Below are 18,524 nucleotides of genomic sequence, written 5' to 3' on the forward strand. Positions count from 1 at the left end.
GGTTGTCCAGGCCTAGCACAGGTTGCCCAGGGCAACGGTGGGAGCCACCATCCCTGGAGGGATTTACAAACCACGTGGATGTGGGATTTGGGGACACAGTTTAGTGGTGGCCTTGGCAGTGCTGGGGGTACAGTTGGACTCAATGATCCTGGAGGGCTTTTCCAGCCTAAATGACTCTGAGCAGACAGCCAGAGGGACAGCAGGGGGATGCATTTCAAACACCAAAGAGCCAGAAGGAGAGAATGTGTGACCCCTCTGCAGGAAAGGGCTGGTCACCACATTTGATGCACCAAATACTGGGTTTGAGAGACGAGTGGGGTGGCTGGACCTTGTCACATCTATGAGACACCCTGAGCACCAGCAGAGCCAAGGAGTTCTCTTTGGCAGGGGGATTCATGTCACTCAGTAAACAACCCCAGCTATCTGAGCCAGTCTGCTGCCTTTAATGTGACATTGTGTCTGGCTGGAGGGACAAAAGAGGCTGAAGGATCAGCAGGAGAGAATGAAAAACTAGAGGTAGAGCCAAGTAATGGAAACCAAGGAAGAACAATGTGAGTGACAATGCTGAAGTCAGATGAGAAGTGAAGAGGAGATAAAGAAGAAAGAACATTTTGAGGCTTTGGCCAGGGAAAAAGAAGCCACAAGCCTAAAGGTGAATGATGTTTCTGATGTGCAGGAAGGGCAGAAGACTGGAGAGAGCTGGAACATGTCTCTAGTCAGATGCAAATCCTCTCATCCTGCAGCTCCCGGTGTGTCCTGACTGCAGGATGTCAGGTTAGCACTCCCAAGAGGACCACTGACAGGTTCTGGCAGCAACTGTGGTGTTGCCTGGACATGGTAAAACCCAACCCAGTCATGTTCTGTCCAGCACCTCAAAACTGGCTCTGCACAAAACTGCCTCGTGCTTGAACTACAAATCCACCTAATCCTTTGGGGAGAACATGCCAAAGGCTCAGCAGTGCCACAGCTCCTGAGCAGTGCAGGGTTCTTTATCAGGCAGAACATGCTAGTCCTGCACACAACTCTCCTCTGAGGAAAGGATTTCTGCAATAGCAGGGATGCTTTTATGTCAGATTTAATCCTTCCACTGAGGAGGGAGACAAGTGCCACCACTGACAGAAAATGGTTGTCTTTGCCAAATATTCTCCTCCTGTAGGCTGATGAAATCTTTTCCTCAGTGAAGCTCTACACTCAGCAATATTTATCAGCCATCCAGAGAACATATGAACATTCTTAAAATCTTAAGAGACATTCTTGATTTTCATCCCAAAATTCCTGCTGTAATGCAACTGGCTTCTCATATTAATGAAATACTAACATAAACAGATGGCCACATCAATAAACAACACATCACGATGGTCACTGTGACCAGAACAGCCCACAGTCAGGGACACTTCAGGGGAACACAGACTTCCAGGGGCCTCAAGAACAACCTCCCACACAAAGCAGGACTAGTTGTCCATGTGCCATGGCAGTGGCTGGGCTGGAGGAAGGTCACTGCCTGGAGGGCACAGCAGATGGAACTGGCAGCTCTCTATTGTTATTTATCCCAAAACTGGCAGCTCCCCTTACCTGACACAGGGAATATTGTTTGAAATGGCAAACTTGCTGTAGATCTCCCTCTGTGACAGGAACTGGTTGAGGTCCCCGTTCTCCATGTACTCCGTTATCATGCACAGGGGGTCGTCGCGCACACACACCCCCAGCAGCCGGATGATGTTGGGGTTCTTCAGCCGGGACATGATCTTGATCTCCTTCAGGAAATCGTTTCTTGTAAAACAGAAAACGTGGCTGAACATCCTAAACTATTCCTCTGCCTCGGGAAAGCACAAGAGGCATGTGAGCACATCCCAGTCAGAGCCATTTACACTCCTGCACACGGCAAAGTGCGAAAGCTGGTTGTGCTTCTGTACACTGCCCCTTTCCCAGGGAACAGGATTAATACAACATTTCAGGTTGATATTACAGCTATCCCTATCCCCCACTCCCTGCTGTGTCCTGTTCCTTCCATGAACACACAGAATATGCACCAGAGACACATGACACTTTTACAGAAGTCCTCTGTGTGAAGCTGCTGCTTGGAAAGTACTTGCTGTCCTCCCCAGCTGGTTGGTATTGCAGGTGCACTTACCTGGCTGTTTTGTTGACATCTGACCTCAGCATTTTCACTGCTACAAGAACTGGCTGGTGAGTGAATTCTGAGGACGAGACTCCCAGGAATTCCAGCAGGCCATCAGCTTCACAAAGGTGCACCTGCAGGGAAGAGGGCAGAGCAGATGTAAGAGCACGAACAGGCGGAAAACCAGAGGAAAACAACACCACTGGTTTGGTCACTGCTGGCAGAATGAGCAAGTGAATGACCTAATGAAGGTGACAGTTCTGATCAGAAACAACCCCTGGGTTGGTCCTAGATCCTGGACAAAGATGTTCATACACTATAGGGCCCAAGGCATAGGAATGCACGGGGCTTGCAGCCAGATGTGTCTCCAGCATACTGAGTTCCTGTGTTTCTTCACAAGAATTCTTCACAGAATCTGTGATGTTGTGCACAATCTCAGACTGGTGCAGCAGCCTCCTGGGGCAATCCAGTTCACCCAGTACAGACTAGAGGTGTTCAGAAAGGCCCCTGAGCCTGGAGGGGTCTGCTCTGCATGTGCAGGCAAAGAGCACAATTGCAGCAGGGCTGGCAGGGACAGCACCTCACACCAGGCACAGGAGCCCAGAACTGTCCTGCAGCCTGGCCTGAGTCACTGCTCAGACTTAACTCAAGAGCATCCAGGAACTACAGCCAGTTATCCAAAGTCCTCTAATTCCAGAGTGAAAAAAAAAAGGAGAAAAATGTGTGTGTCTGTGATGTGAACACCTCACCGGTGCATTCACCCAGTGATGAATACTCTGATGACAGAATTCCAAATTACTTCTGATATATTAACAAATAAAGACATAAAATTACTGCCAGGGTTGTACAAGAAGGGGTGACTGCTTAGGCAGTTACCAGAATGTGTATCCAAATGGAGACCTGGGTGGGGAAAGCAGCCAGACCTGACTGTGTGGATAGAACAAGGACTGGAGGAGGGGAGCAGACTGGATGTGTCAGTCAGACTTGCAGCACTGAGGGGAATGTAATGGGAGCACGATGAATTTTGTATGAAAAAAGCAGCAAGAATTTCAGTGACAAAACATGGTGAGGAGAAAAATGAGACAGCACAGAAAATGGGACAAACATGCAGAACAGGAAGAGAAGCACAAAAATGCTGCTGCAATTCCACCAATCTGCTGTGGTGAAAATACAGCCACGAGACCTGGAACAAGGAACAGAGCCACAGGATCAAGCACAGGTATTCCAAGTGCAGGTAATGTGTCACTGAGTCCAGAGAGGGGATGGTTAGGAACAAGGAAGAAAAAAAAAGATTGAGTGTAAAGAAGCTTCGAGTGGAGAGGTGAAAGCAGGTGAGCCATGCTTCCAGAAACAAGGCTGCACACTGAGCCAGAGCAGTGCAGCAGAGCACAGGGGGAAAAGTTTGGTAAAGACTAGGGAGGTGAGAAGGAGAGATGAGAGAATGTGGGGCAGCACGTTTGCAAAGGTGAGGGCAAGAGCCTGTGATGTGAGGAGAGGAACAGGCTCTGAATCCACCCCCAAGGAAAATGGAGATGGGAGAGCCATCTCCCATCAACAGAGAGGAGGAGTTCTTACAGTTAACAGAAGGACAGGGATGAGAGGAAAGGAGAAACCAGAAGCAAAACAATGAGAAAATAACCCTCTGTTGTCTCACTTTTGGAGCACAGCCCAAGACAGGGCAGGATCCAGGTAACAGCAGAAGGGGCACACTGACACCAGGTGAAGAGGCTGAGGATGTCAGAACCTTCCCAGCACACAGAGTGAGCCAGGAAGAAGTGAGGGGACAGGGAAGGGGCTGGGATAGGGGAGGTGTGGTGTCAGAAGGGAGGAACTGCAAAGATGGGCACATCCAGAGGAGGAAGCAGCCAGTAAAGGGCTGTGCTTGCCAAAATGTGGCTGACAGGTAGAATTAAGGTGGAGTGAACAAACACTGGGAAGAAAAAAATGACACTGGAAGAGTGAGAGAAGGAGAGGGGAAGACCTGCTCAGGATGGAACTAGGAATGGTGTGGAAATGAAGAAGGGAGAGAAGAAAAGGCAGGGTGACAACATTCACAGCTTGAAAGGAGCTCAAGGAGCAAAGGGCAAGCTTGGTGGGTGACAGATGTGTGCATCACACTGCCTGAGCAGCAGCAATGGTGGAGAATGAGGGCACCACAGTGCTTGGGAATGTCTGTCTTGGCTTGGGTGAGTGTGCAGAGCATCCCCAGAATCTTCATCTGGGAATGGGAAAGCTGTTTTTACACAGCTAGGATCCATCTTAGCTGGACTCCAGAGAGTTTTCAAACTCACATGCCTAAAGGTGGGTGACAGCCATCACATTTGAGATGCCCATGGAAGATGTGAAGCTGAATTCCCACCCCCAGCCCTTTTCCATAAGGTCATTAATAGGTATATAAACAGCAAAACAGAAAAGTCTGCAAAGTTCATCTGCTGAGAAAGGCTCCTGTGGTACCAAGCAGAGCCTCACACCTGCAGAACAGGGCTCTGTGGCCCGGCCTAGGGAACATCAGCTTTCCCCAAGGGCAAACATATTAACTAAAATCATAGATTCATAGAATGTTAAGGGGTTGGGATGGACCTTAAAGCTCATCTAGTCCCAACCACCACAGAATGGGCAAGGCCACCTCCCACTAGACCACTGCTCAGACTTAACTGAGGAGCATCCAGGAACTACAACCAGTTATCCAAAGTCCTCTAAGTCCAGAGAAAAAAAAAAGGGAGAAAAAATGTGTGTGTGTGTCTGTGATGTGAACACCTCCCCAGTGATGAATACTCTGATGAGTACACACAATTCCACATTACTTCTGATAAATTAACAAACAAAGACATAAAATTACCACCAGGGTTGTACAAGAAGGGGTGACAAGACACTCGCTTAAGAAGTTCCCAGAATGTGTATCCCAATGGAGAGCATCCAGGAAAGCACCCAGGAACTACAACCAGCCATCCAGCTGCTCAAGCCCTTATCCAGCCTGGCTTTGAACACTGCCAGAGCTGGGGCACCCACAGCCCTCCCAGGGCAAACTGTTCCAACCACTCCCACAGCAAAGAATGGAATGCAGAACCCTCAGCCCCACCAAGAGGCGGCTCAGGAGACTCAGCTCCACCAGGCACCTCCCTTCTCTGGGTGGAGCAGAGGAAGAGAAGGGCTGTACCTCTCCAAACTGCCCCTCTCCCAGCTTCTCCTTGAGGCGCAGCTGCTGCCGAGGGAACTCCCCCACGGAGATGTCCTTCTTGGTGAGGGAGTCCACGGTGAGGGCGGGCACCGCGTACATGTTGTTGCCGGTGACGCCCTGCAGGTGCACGATGTCGGTCTCGGCGTAGTGAGGGACGTTGTTCTGGAAGCCTTGGTGAGGGGTGGACTTGGTCAGGTCGGGCTCAGCATAGTCCCCACTGCACACTGAGGGCAAACCAGAGAGGGGTGATGTCAGACTGCCTTAGGACCAGCTTGCACTGCTCTCAATCCCATATTCAGTCCTCGCAGTTCCTCTGGGATTTCAGCCCAGCTGCACGCTGTCAGAGACTGAAATGGTTAATGATTGATGCATTCTAGGATTCCCAGGGGACTTCTGCAGGCTGGGAAGAGCCAGCTGGACCCATCCCCCCTGCCAGTGCTGCTGGAGGTGCCCTGAAAAGGCGAGAAGAGCCCTGTTTACCAGGCCCAGCAGACCTTGGAGGCTCGAGGCATGGCCTGGGACACCATTCATGGATATAACAACTCATAACTTCTCTGACTGTGGGGGCTTCCCTCCTTCACCCCCAACGGGTCAAGGCCACCACTTCAACTAACAGACATGGAAGCTGCAACTCCCAAGTTCCATCTCTGGACCCTGTGGGTGGTGACTATAGACATCTTTCCACTCTCAGTTTTTCTTTCCCTTACTCTCCCTTACCTTTATCCTGTCTTTCCTTTCTCTCCCTTATGCATTTTCCCTAAAGGTTTTCTTTATGCCATATTGCTATAGATGAGATATAGATGATAACACCCAAAATGGCAACATACCTGTTTACCTTTGAAACAAAATTGTTCTAAAATAAACCCTACATATATAAGTTTTCCAACACCGATTATTCAGTGTCGTTTCACTCTAATCCACCCCAAGGGATTTATTAATAAGAACCTGGGTTACCCCCCCCCCTTTCTGGGGCAGGTTGTAATACACACCTACTACTGTACTAAGGGACACCCACATGGGAGACACTGCCTGGTTTTAACCAGGGCTTCAACCAGAACAAGCCACATTTCTGCAGACACCAAAATACCTGTGAGCCACCACCAAATTCCTGTTCAACACAGCCTGCTCTAGTCAGTCATGAGAGTTACAGGTCTTGTCCAGACATGGAGAGGTGAGCCTGATTTTCTGTTTCTGATTCATCCTAAATACAATCTGTTCCCATTACCTGACGCAGGGATGTTGTTTGTGACACCAAACTTGCTCTGGATTCTCTTCTGGAACAAGAACTGATCAAGGCTTCCATTTCCCACATCCTCTTTAGCACACCCCACTCACTCTGACAGCTTCTTCACATAAACATCATGGGATAGCACTTTAGAATTAACTCCCTGCATGGTCAGTATTACACAGAACCTTTGTTCTGCTTCCAATTCACACCCTCACTCAATCCAATCAGTCTCTCTGTGCAGTATAATGCTGGATCTTAGCAACTTGTCAGGGTGAGGAATGCAGGAATGGGACTGCCCTTCCATCCACTGCTCAGCACTGCCATTGCTGAGTACAAAACACTGTTGGAAACATTCCTTTCTGCGTGGGTCCAAAAGCTTCCCCAGGGCTGGAAGCAAGGACACCACTGACAACTCCCTGCTGCATTTTCCTCTGCTTTTTCTAAGAAAAAGGTGCTAAAGGTCTTCTCCCAAGAGTGCTGCAGGCAGCCACTCCACTGCCATGAGACAAACCAAGTGTGATTGCTGTGACTGTCCAAACCAGCTGCTAAAAGATGACCTGGGCAATGTATAAACAGTCTTCACATAAAACAATAAAAGGCCACCACCCTCTAGTGGGGCTGCTGCTCCAGCTGTCACAGTTATATGCCAAAAAGTTCCAGAGCTCCAGAATACTGCCTGAGGTCCCTGGGTTAAGTATTGTATTGCACAGGAGTCAAAGATGAGAACTTAAGACACTGAGAAGTGGCACATTTTACAGTCTGATGGAAATACTGGAAGAATAAACACGTAACTTCTAGAGACTGATGATATTACCTGAATCCTCTGCACTTTGGGAGAGCTCTGGGAGCTTTTGGAGTAGCGTAGCTGGCTGGTGATACTCCAAATCCAGTGGGAAAGCACGTTCATAGGTGGGATTTGACTGGTGGATCTGGGTCTGGTTGTTGGCGATGGTGTAGCTGTAGAAGGAGAGGCGAACAGTTGCATCCTCCTCCAGGATCCGACGTGGGGCCTGCAGGAGAGAGGGGAAAAACACTGAGGCCCTGCTCAGCTCTTAAGTAATGTGTTGGCTGCAACCACAGCAACTTCCAGTAACATCTTGGATAGGGCTGGCATCCTCCCCTGCTGTGAGAACAGCTTTAGCTGCTCTGTGGAGCTGGGGAAACCTCGTGCTTTGCACAATTCTGAGCTCATCAGGGTTAATGATTAGTACTGAACTTGTGTCTGCAAAACAGCCCCACTGTATTACCTTTTCCAGCCTTTTCTGAACATATTGCTTCCAAAGAATGATGATTATAATCATCAGGAGCAGCAGAATAATAGCCACAAGGCAGCCCACGAGGATGGAGGTATTGGAGTCATCTGCCTTCTCTCCTATCCAGGTGCTGGTCACAGAAGAGGTGGTTTCTGCAATCACAGAGGTACAGAGAAGAATCTGGAGTTAAAGCACTGGTTATTATCTGTGCTGGCCAACCTCTTGCAGTCTGGTACAGAAAAGGTCTCGGGCAGCTCCCTGAACACAACCATTAGCTGTGTTCACATCTTGCTCTTATCAGAAATTCTGGTTTTGGAGGCTCACAGATAAGAACTGTGCAGAGACCTTCTGCAATCAAACACTGTCCTTAGCAGAACAGGCCCTGCAATGGATCCATATTAGAGAAGACAGTGTTCAGAGCTTCACTGGTTGCACATATGCCTTCAGCCCACGCTCCAAGGCAGCCCCAGCCAGCTGAGGGAAGAAAACCTGAGCCTGTCGGATGGTGCCCTGTGCAATAACCAGGCCATCCCCAGCTGTCCAGAAGTGGAGGGAGAGACCACATTCACTAGCATGGCACTGTGAAATCCCCCAGCACTTGAGCCCCTGGCATGGCTAAGGGACAGAAACCCTTACCCCAGGTCCCCTCAGTGACGTTGTACTCTGTCTCCAGCAGATCCGTCGTGCTTGTTGCTGCCGTCACAAAACTGGGATTCACACTCTCCATGTCTGGGGAAGGGAAGGGAACGTGTCAGTGCAACAAAACCTCCCTGCTCCTGCCAATCCCAACTGGGCTAAGGCCCAGGCAGGTCAGGAACAGCCTGAGCAGAGATTCCCGGGCCCTTCCCAGCACACCTGCAGGATGAGCCTCTGCACGGAGCAGCACGTACAGCCCGGCCACAGCAGAGTGTGTGCAGGGCCTTCCCTCAGCTCAGCCACACACAGGGCACTGAACAAGAGCCTTTTTTCCATTTTAGCATGATCTAAGACTGGACCAACAGCCTGCTTGGCCCCACACGTGACAGAGTAGCCAGGAGGGGCTGCTGTCAGCAAGCTCAGCAACAAGCAGCATCCAGAGCATTCCTTCCTCAGGAATGTCTTCCTGCTACAGCTGATTAGCTACAGTCAGCTCATTTCACCATCAGTGCTGGTGGTTTTCTCCAAGACTCTTGTCCTTTCCCTTCCAGAGCCTTTTAAAGCACCTCATGGCACCAACCTCTGCACCACAGTTAAGACTTGAGAAAAAAAAAAATAGTCAGCCTCTCATTTTTAATAATCTGCTAACTCAATCATCATTTGTAGATCTACTAAAATTAGTCATAACAAAATACCTGGTAAAGAGAACTAAAAATCAACCTCATAACCAGCAGGCAACTGGGGAAGCAGAGGGGCAAGTACTGATCTCTTCACTGTTGTGACCAGTGACAGGACTCAAGGGAACAACTGGAGCTGGGCCAGGGCAGGCTCAGGTTGGATCTCAGGAAAAGGTTCTTCCCCCAGAGGCTGGTTGGGCACTGACCAGGCTCCCCAGGGCAGTGGGCACAGCCCCAAGGCTGCCAGAGCTCCAGGAGGGTTTGGACAATGCTCTGAGGGACAGGGTGGGATTGTTGGGGTGTCCTGGGCAGGGCCAGGGGTTGGAATTGATGATCCTGATGGGTTCCTCCAACTCAGGATATTTTATGATTCTATGAACTGTCTCAAAAAGAAGAAATGCTCTTATGGTCCAATTTTTGGTTGCCTTGGTCATGCTCCTGTACATGTGCATCAGCCTGAAAAGCATCCACTGGAGACTTGTCCCACCTCCTCCTTTCCACTGTGTGGCCCCACAGTGCCTTCACTCTGTTAACCCCACACATCCTGTACTTCCACACTTCTTTTGCTCTCTGTGCTTTCCTAGACCTGCCTGGGCAGAGGAACACTCACCTGACTGGAAGGAGATCTCGCTCATCATCATCCAGGTGTCAGCGAAGTAGAAGCGGCACAGGATGGCTTTGCCCACGCGCTGGTTCAGGGGGACGGTCACGAACCTGGCGCTGGGGTTCTTGTCATCCAGGACTGTGGCCACCCCCACAGGTTCAGGCTCCCAGTCTGCAATCAGGCGTGGTTTGAACAGGCACTCCACCCTCTGGAAAATCTTCACCCCCTTGGAGAACATGTTGTTACAATGCACCTTGGAAGAAGAGAACAGATCCATCAACCCGAGGTTTACTGACACCTACATCAAGCCTCAAGGATTTTTCCATTCATGAAAATTTTCCATTCCCAATATCTCCCTGTATGAACACACTGGAGCTCACAGTGTGCAATGAGAACATCTGTGCAAAAAGTTCTGAAGCAGCTCTAAAACTTTACCTGCAAAAACCACACTAATGGTCACCTTTTGGCAGGCTCTTCAAAAGGCCCATATAAAAAAATCAATCCAACAAACCCTGTACTGATCTAAAGCCTCACAGATCAATTCTCCTTGAACATATACCTAAGAGGGGAAAGAAAAAACACACCTAGGCTTTAGACTCTATTAGTGTTGAAAATTTGATGTTATTTGAATAGCTAAGTGCTTGCCTGACATAAGCAGCTGGAACTGTTAGGTCACAAGCTGAACTTTATCTGAACTACATGGTTCTGTTGAATAAATCAAAGATGGATTACAGTGAACCCTGGAGCTGATAATCTAATCATTAATAATAGTAAAGATGGATTGTAGCAAAACTTGAAGAATTTGATCATTAATAATAGTTAGAACAGGCCAGAGCTGCAGCTTAAATATTACTTAATTAATAACAGCCCATAGTTGGTGGTCTATGAACTGTAACAACCATGTTACAACAGACTACAGAACTGATTGAAACCCACCTCAGAGGTCAGGGTGAAGGTGACCATGGGGCAGCCTCCTGGTAATGAAACAGTGAAGCAATGAAGAGTGAGAAGACCCAGACCCTAATATTGCTCTTGGTCTGGACTGTTGCATGAAGGATCCCCGGGATTTCTTTGTCTGTGGTCCCTCTTTTGAGGCACCAGCTGGAGCTACCAGACATCACAAGTGATCTGTGCCAATAAACCAATCTAACTTAGTGTTCAAAATTTCTTTAGCACTTAGGAAGCTTTCAACACGTGCAGTCTAAGCTGATTTCTTCCAAAAAACCATTAAAAAGTACAAGCTCAAGGAGAAATTCCCCTGACATACAGCAGTTGTCCTGCTGTGGTTGCACCTGGAAGACAGCTAAGGTTGTGAGTTTTTGGGAAATCATGATGTAAGGCTGGATCCATCAGCCTGTCCTGGTGGCTCCTCATCAGGCTGTCCCTGCTGCAGTGGCATCTGTGCTTTAGCTAAAGACACTGGAATGTGAGTGCAGTCACTGTGCTGCCACACCAACACCTCACCGCAACAGAGGCATCTCCTCTCAGCTCCCAGTTACAGCTCCACACCAAGGGTTTCACAAACACCTCCCAGACTGACTTCACACCTCTCTGAGAGCTCTGTTTTACCCTCCAAGAACTGGGAGCAACTTTCTCCCTCCCTGCTCCTGAGCTGCAGCCAAACCAAAAGGTGACATCTCCATCTTCCTGGGCTGTGGCACTGCAGACACACGAGCACCAAACTCCTGGTGCTCTCCCAGGCCTCCAGCACCTCCAAGGAAGGAGGCTTTGGGAAGAGGGACAATGCCTGGAAGCATCATCTATGCTGTACCACTGTGTCTGCAGTGCAAATCTTACCCTGCTCCCTTTTTAACACACACACCAGTGAGTTCTGCCACGCAGACCTGAAGATCTGGACCCCAGTGACCAGGAACCAAAAGGAATAAGGTGGCTCAAAGTCTTCAGCCTGCTCCATTCTCATAGCCACAGAGGTCCAACCCTTCCCAGAACTCTAGGAATTATTTCCTAATGACTGGAGTGTACTGCCACTGTGACAACAACAGTTTCCAAACTATGCACAGCTTTGAACCCCATTAATTGCTTGGCCCCTGCCAGGTCCTGCAGTGAATAGCAGTGAAGCAGTAATGAGGAGAACAGGCCTGATGAGCAGTAAAAGGACAAAAGAAGAGTATTTGCATATAATTAGGAACAGATGAAGCTCAGACAACATTATTCAATAAGGAGAAACAGTCATCCATAACAAGGCAGGAAAGCTTGATGCCTGGAATATACAATTTGGGCCATATTTGGACAGGAGCTGGATATGTTCACAACTTGGACTGATACAGAGACACTTTCTATTCCAAACACCTCCTACTGAAGTCCAATTTTACAGTATTCAAGCCTAAGTATTTTGCAATGCAGCTGCACTACTTGCTAACATTTATTTTTAATACTTTCTTGGATACTGGAAAAGTTCAGAGGACTGGGATAAAGCTACCAGGTAAGAGGATACAAAAATTATTCATAGACCACCTGGCCTGTACAAAATAAATGCAAAGCTGAAACAGACAACATTCAATCAATAATGAAGACTAATTTATGCTAATAAAAACAGCTTTATAATGAAATACCAGATGAAGTAGCTGTTTTTATAAGATGATGTGTTTGGTTGATCAGGATGGCTGTGTTTACATGACAGACTCTTGGAAGGCTTTGATTTACTCACAGCATCTGTCTCCAATTAGCACAGTATGGACTCATTTATTATAGTAATTTGATTAAACATTGTCAACTAGTAAGTTTGACAAAGTTTTAAGGTATAAATTGTTCTCTAGGTGTTTATAAAACAGGAATGGATTCCTAAATAAAAATTATTTGCTATGTTTTTCAATGATCTGGAAGAGACAGCAGAATCACTACCAATAAAATAAATTAAATGGGGGGGGGGGAGGGAAGGAGTTTCCAAAAATAATCTGGAGCTTTCAGGACTGACTCATGTCAGGGCACCGAACTCAGGGACAAAAATGTAAGTGATGCTTTCCACACTGGACTTTTATTCTGGACACCAGTAACTTGGAACTGGCTTTTAGCATGATACTAAAATCCAAATGACCACTGGCTCCCTCTCGGTTGGTTTGGAGGACTAAAATCATCACAAGATTCATAAACAAAAAGAATCATCCAGAAGCAGGAAATTGGTCCCATTCTTTTATGCAATTTGATGGAAGGCCTGGATTTGGATCCAGATTCTGTACCTCTAAAAGAATACCAGCAAAGAAAGCAAGCACTGGATGATAGCTCCAAAAATGACCCTGGGTCTCAGCAGGAAGGCACTGAGAAGTCCAGCCAACTGAGTTTAGTAAAGCAAAGCTTAAGAGAGTTGTTTAATCACAGTGTACAAGCAGATTTCAGAGGAGGCAGGACTCTTATTTCTGCCAGTGAAAGCAGGCAAAGAGCCAACGGTTGCGAGTTAAAAATAGACAAAATAAAACCAGAGTAAGTAACCACCAAAACAATTTACTTAAGGATGTGGTGGGTTCTCCTTCATTTGAAATCTCTACAAGAAAAGCCACCAATCATTTTTAAAAGATCCTGCTGTTTACTACAGACTCAAAGTTCAGCTCGTGCTTTTCCTGTGTGCTTAAATAATTTCCCACAGCACAAGCACAGAAGGAGGCATCCAGAGAAACACTTGGGCAAAATGGAAGCACAATCACATTCCTTTACCTCAAGGGTCAGGCAGTCCCTAGACAGTAGAGCCTAGACCCTAAATCCACCCTGGCTGCCTGAGCAGTGCTTCAGGTGTCTGCTTTTAATGCCTTTAAACCAAATGCTCAAAGGACACCATGTTAGCTCTGGAGAGGCAAGTGCTCCCCTACTTCACCTTTCTACACTGGCAACCTGGGACATCTCCAGCTCAAATTCTGCTGTCGGGCACCTTGTATCCTCCTGCTTTGGGAAGAGGACCCAAGGTCAGGTTGGATGGGGCTTGAAACACTGGTCTAGTGGGAGGTGTCCCTGTCCATGGCAGAGGGTGGAATGAGGTGACCTGCAAGGTCCCTTCCAAGCCAAACCATTCTATGATTCTATGACCCAAAGGGGCAGACTGGAAGCACCCAGCCCCCAAGCCTGCCCCCCAGGAGAGGGACCACCCTGACTTACCTTCATGGAGGTGAAGTTCCGTGGTCGGTCGAACTGGAACTCCATCTCCACGGAGCCCGTGCTGAAGCTCTCGTTCTTCCAGCCCACGTAGTCATAGCCTGGCCACACACGGTACTGGTGGCTCTGGGTGAAGTCATCCAGGCCCAGCACACCATCTGTGAGCTGGCCCAGCCCCCCATACAGGTGCCTGGCAAGGGAGAACCCACAGTCAGCCAGAGCAGCAGCAGGGGAGCTCCAGTGTGAGACCACACAGGGCTTTCAACAGGTACCAGGAAAATATTAGTTTACTCTGAAACCACCCTGGACAAGAACTCATTCACTGCTCTTATGCAACATCACCTTCATTTTGTTTGGGCTGGGCTTTTAAAATTTTAAAAGGCAGAAGTTTTTGCACTGACAGCAAAGCCAAGCTACGAGCACAGAGCCTCTTGGGAGCAAAAACTGACACTACAGAAAACTGTTCTCCAAACACAGCCTGAATTGCAGTATTTCACCCTGCAGCTGCACAGGAGGACCACTGCTCCAGCCTGCCCTGGGGCAACCTGTGGGGGAAGATCTGCAGGCAGGCACAGAAAAGCAGGAAAAGGAGTAGTGAGATCACGGGCAGCTCACTCAGTCACAGACAGTTCTAACTGGGATCACTTCTGGCTCTTCCTGTGCAAGAGAAGAGTGTTATTGGCTGTTTCTAAGGCTCATCAGACTCTGTCAGGATCCTGCCTCATTCCACTTCCTATCTGAGGGTGCAGAGCCCATTATACAGTTTTCCAGCACTGTCCCAGAGCAGGAGAGGACAGTGTGGTCCACTCCTGACCCTTCTGGGAGCCAGCCCTGCCACGTCCCTTGTCCTGCAGCAGGGAAAGTGCAAAAGCTCAGCTGTGTCAGTGCCTGAACTCACTCCCTGCACCAGTTTCATTCCCCTGTCTCTGGGCAGCCTCTGTAAGCCAGGCTGGGCTGCAGCTCTGAGTCCACCCCAGCTGAGTCCCTGTCACTGGAGTACAGGCACACATCCCTTTGGACTCCAAACCAGGATTAACAGCTGGAAGAGGCAGAGTCCTGCTTCCAGGCCAGTTGGGCACATGAACTAGAGGTTAAGTAGTCTGAGAGAGTCCTTGCTCAGCAGGTTGGGTTTTGTGCCTAAAACTGCAGCTCCCCAACACTCCCCAGCAGACCCAACTTCCTAAGCAGTGCTGGACAGCTACACACAGCAGCTGCTCACTGCTGCACATGAAACCTTTCTTTGTGGATATCCAAGCTCTGCTACATCAGCACAGCTTGAAAGTATCAGATATCAACATATAAAGACATTGCTACCTGGTATCTTCCAGCATCCTACAAGCATGAAGAATGTACTTCCCAACCTGTTATTTTAACTTGCAGCATGACAGAATACAAATAAGCTTACCAAAAAAAAAAAAAAAAATCACCTTTAAGCATAAAAAAAAATTAGGCAACAGTAAAAATTTACAGAAAGTTAATGGCAGCTGAAACAGGACATATAAGGAAAACACCTCAAGTCAATGGATGACACCAGGTCACTGAAGAGACACTGTCAGATCAGTCATTAGGCAATTCCTGCCCTGGTAGGGATATGCCCTCTCAGGATACCCATGCCCAAGTCTGCCTGAGGTTTCAAGCCATTGAAACACACTCAAATCTGTATTTATAGCAAAGAAAGCAGTCATACTAAATGTTCTGAGTTCAGCCAGTTATTTAACATTTCAGATACAGACTCTTAATGCACCTTCCTTCCATGAGAGCCAACTGCTGGGTAAACCACAGAGACCTCAAAACATGCCACCCTACCTAACTCACCTCAGTGACGGGAAAAATTAACAGACCTTGTCAAAATCCAGTTACTTCAGGCTTTTTGACTCCAAATTGGAAAAGCATCATACCCAAGTAATCAGCCACCATCCTCTCATACCACATGGGCAGTGGTGCCTCTGCTGACCTGGAGCTTCTCACAGGGAGTGATGCAGTTTTCCAAGTTGTTTCGAGTCCATCAGAGCTCTGTTTTCAAAAACAGTATCTCAAATCTCTCCAGAGGCTCACAGGTACCAAGTGCAGGCCTAGAGTTCAGGTGTTGTGCACTTCCCTGGACGCTCAGTTTACCCTGGAGACCTCCTGCAACAGTTTGAGATGCAGTTTGCTAGAAAGTGCAGGTCAGGGGTCAAACTGCAGAAGCAACACAGGCAACGAACAGGGGAAGGACCTTCATCTGCTCCAGGGACACTGGGATTGCACAGGCAGAAGGTCCAGCCAGATCTGCCACTCCAGTCTGGGGCAACAGAAGAGTGGCAGCAATTTGAGATCTGCAGTATCAATGACAGCTAAAGGCTCTACCTGAACCAACAGAGAAATCAGGGCAAGGAGTATGATCACAATTAGAGACCAAGAGCCATGAGGGCTTCAAGGCAATCAGACATCAGGATGGTCACATCATGTAAAGACTGAAGCTATGAGTAAAGAGAACATTGAGATATTTAAGAACAGTCATCTCTTTAAAGAGAAGAAACACCTTCCAATAATAAAAACTTATTTCTTTCCAGCCAACAGCCTTTGTCAGCTGGGGGAAATGAATCTGATACATCCTGAGCCCTCCTTTAAAACACCAACTGACAACGTGCCAAAGGGCCTGGAATAACAAAGCCACAGTGCTTTGGAGAACTTGCAGCTCCCAGTGTTTGGGATACAAGATAGTAGTGACAGAGTGAGAAGAAAGAAGAGAATCTGCACAGTGACAGAGAGAGAACAGGACAACTTCTCCCACCTGCGCTCCTGGTATCCATCGTAGGTTGAGTCATTCAGATAAACGATGGGGAAGCCAGGAGCTGCTATTGTCCCTCCTTCAGGGATGCTATAGGATGCCAAACCATCTAAAAAAGAAGGCCATACACCTCAGAAACACAGCAGCAGCCTTCCATCATCTCTGCCCACAGGGTCCTTTTATTTGTGGCCTGGACCAACAGAAGCAGTTCCGTGGCCTGGGGTCCCCTCTGCACCCATGGGGACGGGGGTGAGTCCCAGCCAGTGTGGTGCAAGGACACTGACAGGCATGAAAATGGGTACTCACCATACCAGACACAGCCATAGAGCTCCACCCTCATGCAGACAGTCATTGGCATCTCGGTGACGGGGATCACCCGGACGAACCGCGCGATGATGGGGGGCCGCAGATCCTTCAGGACCACGTCGTAAGTGTCGATGTTTCCTTGGATCACCTGGGGGAGAAAGATCCTTTACCAGCAACTGCTCCCCACTGTGCTGTTCATTTGCACACTGGTGCACTTGTACCCCGTTGTTTGAGACTGGGAATCTGCAGAGGGTGAGCTGCTGCTGCTCCCCTCCTCCTCCTCCCTGGCACGTGGCTCAGGGGGTGAAAGGTGCTGCCATTCCATCTCCTGGCTGAGGGGTGAAAGGTGCTGCCATTCCATCTCCTGGCTGAGGGGTGAAAGGTGCTGCCATTCCATCTCCTGGCTGAGGGGTGAAAGGTGCTGCCATCTCACCTCCTGCCCGCTGCAGATCCCCGCCAGGCGGTGTTGAGGGAGAGGAGAGAGGCAGCTGGGAGGTGAAGGTGCAATTTGTGTTGCAGACAGTTACTACCATGGAACCTCTTTCCTCAAGGGAGTCTCCACATACATTCCAGCAACAGGTAACTGAGAGCTTGCCCTCATGACCTGGTGGAGGGTCCTGATGTCCTTTCTCTATAAGCCAACAAAATTCCAGAGGTGCTGCAGTGTTTGAGGGATGAAAGTGCAAACAGCTGCACAGGAGAGATCTTGGACTGAAGTGCTGAGCATCACCACAGTCACCCCATCCAGCTGCAATGCACTGGGACAGGGCAGGGACTGTCCCTGTCCCCTTCCCTCATGGCCACTATAGCTCTGGGAGCAGTCCACTCTATTTTGGCAGTGTGTGAAAACAGCTGAGGCTCTCAATCCACCCACAGTGGACACAAAGTGCCCAAGAGATTTTTTAGAAGGGATTTGAACTCATGGAAACAAAACTATGAACAGTTTTTATATCAGAAGTCCAAGTTACACTTGTGAGGGGTTCTGCTCAAAGCTGTTATTGGTGGGAAGGATGAATCAGGCTGAGGTCACTCAAAAGATCCCATAGATTGCAATTGTTGATGTACAGGCAATTAGAAGATGAGGGAGATCAACAAGAGAGCAGAAGGGTGGCTTCCTCTTCATGGCAGCAGGGAAGACCTCCAGAGAGGGACTGTGGCTGGAGAGACCATTGAGAAGTGAAAGACCTTATTGCATCACAAAAAGAAACCACTCAAGACTGACTGCATCTCCCTGAAGAGCAGCCAGGCACATCTGGAGGTCTACTGGACTGCATGGGATACTGTGACAGTCTCCTGCACATGGCTGGACAGCTCTACAGAGGAGCACAGTCCCAGGAACTGACCAAAGAAAACAGAAGGAAAGCCAAAAAGTAAAGCTCTCTTCCTCATCCTCATCAGCTCCTCAACAGGCTCTAATGTGCAGCCTCTCAGCATCTCTTCTAGGAGAAACCCCCATCAGTTCTCCCAGTGGAGCAGGGACACTTCAGTAATCCTTCTCCTCAGGAACCAAGGGACATTGATTAACCCTTTCTGGTGGCCTGTAACAGGAGACCTGCAAGTCACCTAGGCCGGCCCAACAAGGCCATGCTGACAGGAGATAAAACCCAAGAGGAGACAGCATATAGTAGAATATTCCATGCCTTCATCACATC

General features: G+C 48.6%; 1 protein-coding gene across 6 annotated transcripts in view; it reads right to left on the minus strand.

Moving 5' to 3' along the window:
• Positions 1-18,524, minus strand: part of LOC135425175 (discoidin domain-containing receptor 2-like) — a 62,357-nt gene that overhangs the window by 7,917 nt on the left and 35,916 nt on the right. For all 6 annotated transcript variants that reach the window (XM_064677188.1, XM_064677189.1, XM_064677184.1 and 3 more), the window contains exons 5-14: positions 16,873-17,020; positions 16,570-16,675; positions 13,800-13,986; positions 9,702-9,948; positions 8,415-8,507; positions 7,773-7,930; positions 7,340-7,535; positions 5,277-5,521; positions 2,132-2,253; positions 1,573-1,770 (exon numbers count right to left, since the gene is read on the minus strand). In XM_064677188.1, the coding sequence (XP_064533258.1) occupies positions 1,573-1,770; positions 2,132-2,253; positions 5,277-5,521; positions 7,340-7,535; positions 7,773-7,930; positions 8,415-8,507; positions 9,702-9,948; positions 13,800-13,986; positions 16,570-16,675; positions 16,873-17,020 (1,700 nt within the window). The remainder of the gene's footprint in view (positions 1-1,572; positions 1,771-2,131; positions 2,254-5,276; positions 5,522-7,339; positions 7,536-7,772; positions 7,931-8,414; positions 8,508-9,701; positions 9,949-13,799; positions 13,987-16,569; positions 16,676-16,872; positions 17,021-18,524) is intronic.

This window comes from Pseudopipra pipra, chromosome 20, assembly GCF_036250125.1.
Source record: "Pseudopipra pipra isolate bDixPip1 chromosome 20, bDixPip1.hap1, whole genome shotgun sequence".
NCBI classification, from domain to species: Eukaryota; Metazoa; Chordata; class Aves; order Passeriformes; family Pipridae; genus Pseudopipra; species Pseudopipra pipra.